Consider the following 4,937-nt stretch of genomic DNA (forward strand, 5'->3'; position numbering starts at 1 on the left):
TGCATCGTTACCATTGTCGGCACTGTTGCTCCCGTCGTTGCTCCCGTCGTTGCTCCCGTCGTTGCTCGCTCTGGTTGCGCGCTTCCAGTCGTCTTTGTAACTCGACGCCTCCGACGCCCATCGCTTCAGGTTGCTCTGGTCCTGCTTCTTCAGCCAGGTGCTGTACCAGGAGCGCGCACACTTTGTAGAGATCCCTGTGATCTTCTCTACCAGCTCGAATGATGCTGGAGAAGGGAGCGATCGCAGCTTGTGGACGTGTCGGAGCATGGCGTCCTTCTCTTCCTTGAGCTGCTTCCTGCCACCGTAAAGCCACGCGCCGCGCTTCTCATTCAGCGCAGCAAGCTTGCGGTAGTCATCGCGGGCCTTTGTCGTATCGACAGTGCTCTCAGTCGTCTGAGACAGCCACAGCTGACGGAGCGCCTCCGGATCGGCGTTGGGCGATAGGAGTAGATCGAGCGCCTTCGCTAGCACCGCCGCCGTCGGGAAGAGCAGTCGAAGCTCTGGGTAGAAGGATCGTAGCGTGGTGGCAGCGTCGACGATCCGCGTGAAGTCCATTGTCGGTGCTTTTTTGAAATATGGTCTCCAATGTTGGCTTCGGAGAGTAGACCGTTTGCACAATCCATGAGATTCCCCGGGTGCACGTTTTGTCGCTCGTCATGAACTCATGCGCTTGGAGAGGATTTCTTCAAGGTGGTGATCTGCGCTGCGTCAGCGAATGGCAAGCCCCCTGCCCTCTCCCAAGAACATTTCACCATCTCCCTTCAAGCAAGCAATCTTGTCTCCACAAATCTCTCCGGAGATATCCGGACAGAAGGTTCTGATCTGATCAGGCAATCAACCCACTCTCCACAAATCTCTCCGGAGATATCCGGACAGACGTTTCCTTACTCAGGTCAGGCATTCAATCGACTCTTCGGAGATATTTTAGCTATTTTCCATATTAAAATATAAAATCTATGCATCGAAACATCATAGTCTCGCCCAAAGTAGCTCTGGAATTCGAGGTCCTCTAAATATTTATTAGTAGCCTCATTCGTACCAGAAAGGCGAAGGCAGGGTCGGAAAATATGACGCTACAAGATATGTGCATTCGTTAGGAAAAAATAAGTGGTAAGAAGCGAACAAGAGATGAAAGCTCCAACGATTTTGCTCAACATTTCAGTTATGTTGGCGACAGAAATAAAGTGAAAAATATCGATTATTTGCCGAACGAGGCCCATTCTACATAAAGATCGGGGAACATTGACAATGAAACTGGAATTCGAAGAAGCACAAAAAGTTGGCGACGACTTGATCATTTCTACTGGGCTATGTAGGATCGGTCGAAACAGTAGTGTGCTGGTTTCCGCTGTGTAGAAGTTGCTGTGGAGCGTGACATCCTACTACCGGTAGTATAGAAGAACTAACATAACATGCAGTAAAGTATCGTGGCTTGTTGCTTTATGTTTATTGTTTGCCTAAAGAGCAACAGAAAACGATGCTACAACACTCATAGGGTAGACGCAACAGCCAAATATTTACAATCTGATATTGTGAAATGATTGCCACTCCTCTCAAAATCTCTTATGAATACCATGCAATTCGAACGATGCTGGCCTACCCGGGCGTGATCACTTACTTGAATTGAATAACAACAGTAACGAGGGTGCGCCGATGTGGTAATATTGAGCAGTAAACAAGGTTGTTAAAGCTAAAATCAGACCCGAGCATGGTATCCAGCAATTTGGGCGATGGGCGAAGGTGTTCGAGTCGACAAGAGCATTCAGATATGTAGAGTTCACCTGTCCTCATCGTGAGGAAAAGTTCAAGTATAAATGCAGCGCTGTGAGGTTGAAAGTGTAGCGACACTTTAGAAATGTTGGTTGAACTATCGGTACTTAAGTTTTCCACAAATGTTGCAATGGACTAACACGCTCGTACTCTTGCTAAAATGAAAATTAAACATATTCTATGGCTTTGTAATATACTGCCTTGTTTAATGACCAACGTTTTGGATTTTATATCTATTCCGTGCTGAACTAATGCATGATATCTAAAGGCCTCAATACTAATACATGCACTGGCATACTCGCGGTGCAGACATAGGCTTTCATGTATGCTTGAAGTTGATAGCGCAGGTCGAGTGACAATGATTGAAGTTGACATTGCATGTCACTATTGTAGAGCTTCAACGTCATTGTAGCGGGGTTTACAGACGCGTGAGACCCCCTCAAAACACAGTTCTTACGAACTACAAATAGTGCCCCCCTTGTAATAATGCCCCAGGTTGGCAGGGGGGTACTGCTGCAATACCCCACGGCATAATTACAGTTTTTACAGTACGCCAACATTTAGATAAAAATGTGCACCTAGTGATTATTGGCCACTCTTTTTGCTCCAATTTGACCAATGAACGCGCTGGCGAAAAGCTTGACATGCGCTCGCTCGGTCGATTCGGCGAATGACTTGAGTTTGTATTGAGCCAAATCCGCTGTGCGTCGCAGCTTGCCAGAGAGCAAACCGTGCCGACTGTCCCCGACGGGGGTGAATCTCCGCCTTCAATGCCGATGTCGACGGTGTCCGCCAAGGTTACGCCAGACGGATAGGTCCACGAAGTGGTGCAGTACGTGGACGCCGGCGGTTAAGTGGTGCAGGGCGGCCACGTCCTCGAACAAGTGCAGTGCGGACGGCAACGCGGTGAACAGTGACGGCAGCGCGCTGGCCAGGACGAGCGGCTTCTCCGGTGTGAGCGGGAGCGAGGCACCCGGATCCAGCTCTGGACGTAGTGATCCGCAGGAGAGCTGCATGACGGTAATGAGCTCTCGACTGAAGGCAGGTCCAAGACGGAGGAGACCGTCACGGAAAGCTCGACGGACGCTTCTGGTCGCCGCAAGGTCACGCGCTCGGGAGGACGGTACCAAGAGTTCCAGTGGAGCAGTACGTGGACGCGGACGGCCAGATCATTGAGGGCGAAGGCGGCTCTCTTGTCAGTGTCGGAAGCTTCACGGGCAGCATCAGCAGCGTCACGAGCGAGGGGTCTACACCAAGCCGACGCACGGTCACACGGGCGCGTGTGGCGTCTCCGGCTCGCCGCACTGTTGTCCACAAGGCCGGTTCGAGCTCCGGCGTCGAATAGGAAGACGACGCGCAATCTGTCGAGGTCGACACCTTGCTGCCAGCAGTGGAAGCTTTACGAGAACGGTGAGACGACGCAGAGCACCCCTGGATGTCGGATAATCACGCGTCGTGTGGTGACCCCGCAGCAGTCGAGGGGGTTCGAGCCGTGGACGGTTGTGTCGTCCAGCCAGTCGCCAGAGAAAGTTGAGGGCGACACGAACGTTGCTCCCACTGAGAAGTCAGTGACTCCATCCATGCCGGCAGCCACCTGGAGCACCCTGCCCGCGACGTGGCTGGAAGTCGATGGACGACGCCTCCCGGGCGACGGCTAGTTCAACGCGAGCGGCGCTTTTGGGATCATGCCCTCTACGACGACCTGTCCGCGGTAGCCAGCGAGGAGAGATGGGTCATTGCTTCGCCGCATGCAAGCTCCTCGGCAGGCATGTGCTCCAGCTACCCCGCGTCAGTGCTGTAGGCCAGTGTTGCCGTATCGGCCACTACGACTGCCACGGCGTCGCCTACTGTGACGACAGAGATGAGCAAGAAGGATGACAAGCACAAAAAGGAGGCGAGGCACGCGTTACCACGTCAGCCCCGACCTCCAACTCGACGGGGGCTCACGTTACGAGTTCTCCCTTGTAGTGGAAGTGCACGCAGGGACAGCGGCATGGTGCCGTTTGTTATGCGATGCTGAGACGATGTTCGAGCTGTTCGTTATGCACGAGGACGAGTAGTCCTGCTTCGGAGGCGGCGACGGAGCACGAAGTGGGCAAGCCCGGCGAAGCACAGTAGACTGGAGTCAAGGGTACAGGAGTCGGTGGATCAAGCGCTTCAAACCGTGACGACACCGGAGCCTGTGGCGGAAGCTGCGTCTGCTGTCGAGGCCTCAGATGCGACCGAGGCTTCCAATGTGGCTTCGATGGTCGAAGCTCTATCGTATGCAGCGGAGTCCGATGAAGTGGAGGTGCCCAAGGGCGTCGCAACTGCTGAGGTGATCCAGTAGGAGACGGTAGCGGAGGTGTCGGAGATGGCGACGGAGCAGCCTGATCAACGTCAAGACTGCTGCGCTGTGGAGCAAGTGCAGGCTGCGTCGACTATGTCAAGGTGCAGTGCGCTGACCTCCGTACACAACTCAGCGCACCGCTACGTGGAGGAGCTGGTAACCCTGGATTCATGGCGCTCAAGTCACAGTCTGCATAGACACCACCGCAGCCATCGCCAAGCACGTATCGTCGGTTAAATGAGCGGTAGCGCGAGTCACGCATAAAAAAACAATAATATCAACTCCCGTACTTCGACGTATTTGAAACTCAAGGCCGCCATGGTCTCAGCATCGATTTTCGTTCGGTGGCGTATTCATACAATAGCACGGCCTGAGCTTGGCGTAGACCGTGGCATAGAGGACCGAGGTAAGCACACCTTGCAGTGTCTGCGCTGCTTTCGTGGAAATACGTGTCTCCGTAAACGAATGGAATGCTGTTGCTTCACGACATAAGGACGAGCAGCATGTGAGGTCACCGCTTCTCTGGCGAGCAGCTCGAATAGGTACATGTTACATGTATAGTTTTCTATAGTTCTGTTGAAAAAAATGATAGTGAGACAGTGGTGGGCTACTACGTCCTGCACAATGTCTCCTCGGTGTCGCCCCTCCCTGAGAGTAGTCGACTAGGCGGTAAAGGTTATTGCAGTGCGTGCACCCTGTGCGTAGCGGCGATCGTATTAGCTAATTGACAACAATGTAACCTCAAATTAAAAAAAAAAACCTGTGCGTAGGCGCGTTACCCAGTCGCGTCGGCAAACGGATGAAGTTGACCTCGATAACTGTCGTATAGTTCAATGCC

The 4,937-nt window shown here is 52.9% G+C and overlaps 1 protein-coding gene across 1 annotated transcript; it reads right to left on the minus strand.

Annotated features, from left to right (window-relative positions):
* Positions 1-7: 7 nt before the first annotated feature.
* Positions 8-555, minus strand: PHYSODRAFT_343042 (hypothetical protein; the record flags this gene model as incomplete). Its single annotated transcript, XM_009541560.1, has 2 exons — positions 8-160; positions 211-555. 2 exons carry the CDS (start codon positions 553-555, stop codon positions 8-10), a joined length of 498 nt encoding a protein of 165 aa, XP_009539855.1.
* Between the last annotated feature and the right edge of the window lie 4,382 nt (positions 556-4,937).

This window comes from Phytophthora sojae (genome assembly GCF_000149755.1).
Source record: "Phytophthora sojae unplaced genomic scaffold PHYSOscaffold_26, whole genome shotgun sequence".
Lineage (NCBI taxonomy): Eukaryota > Oomycota > Peronosporomycetes > Peronosporales > Peronosporaceae > Phytophthora > Phytophthora sojae.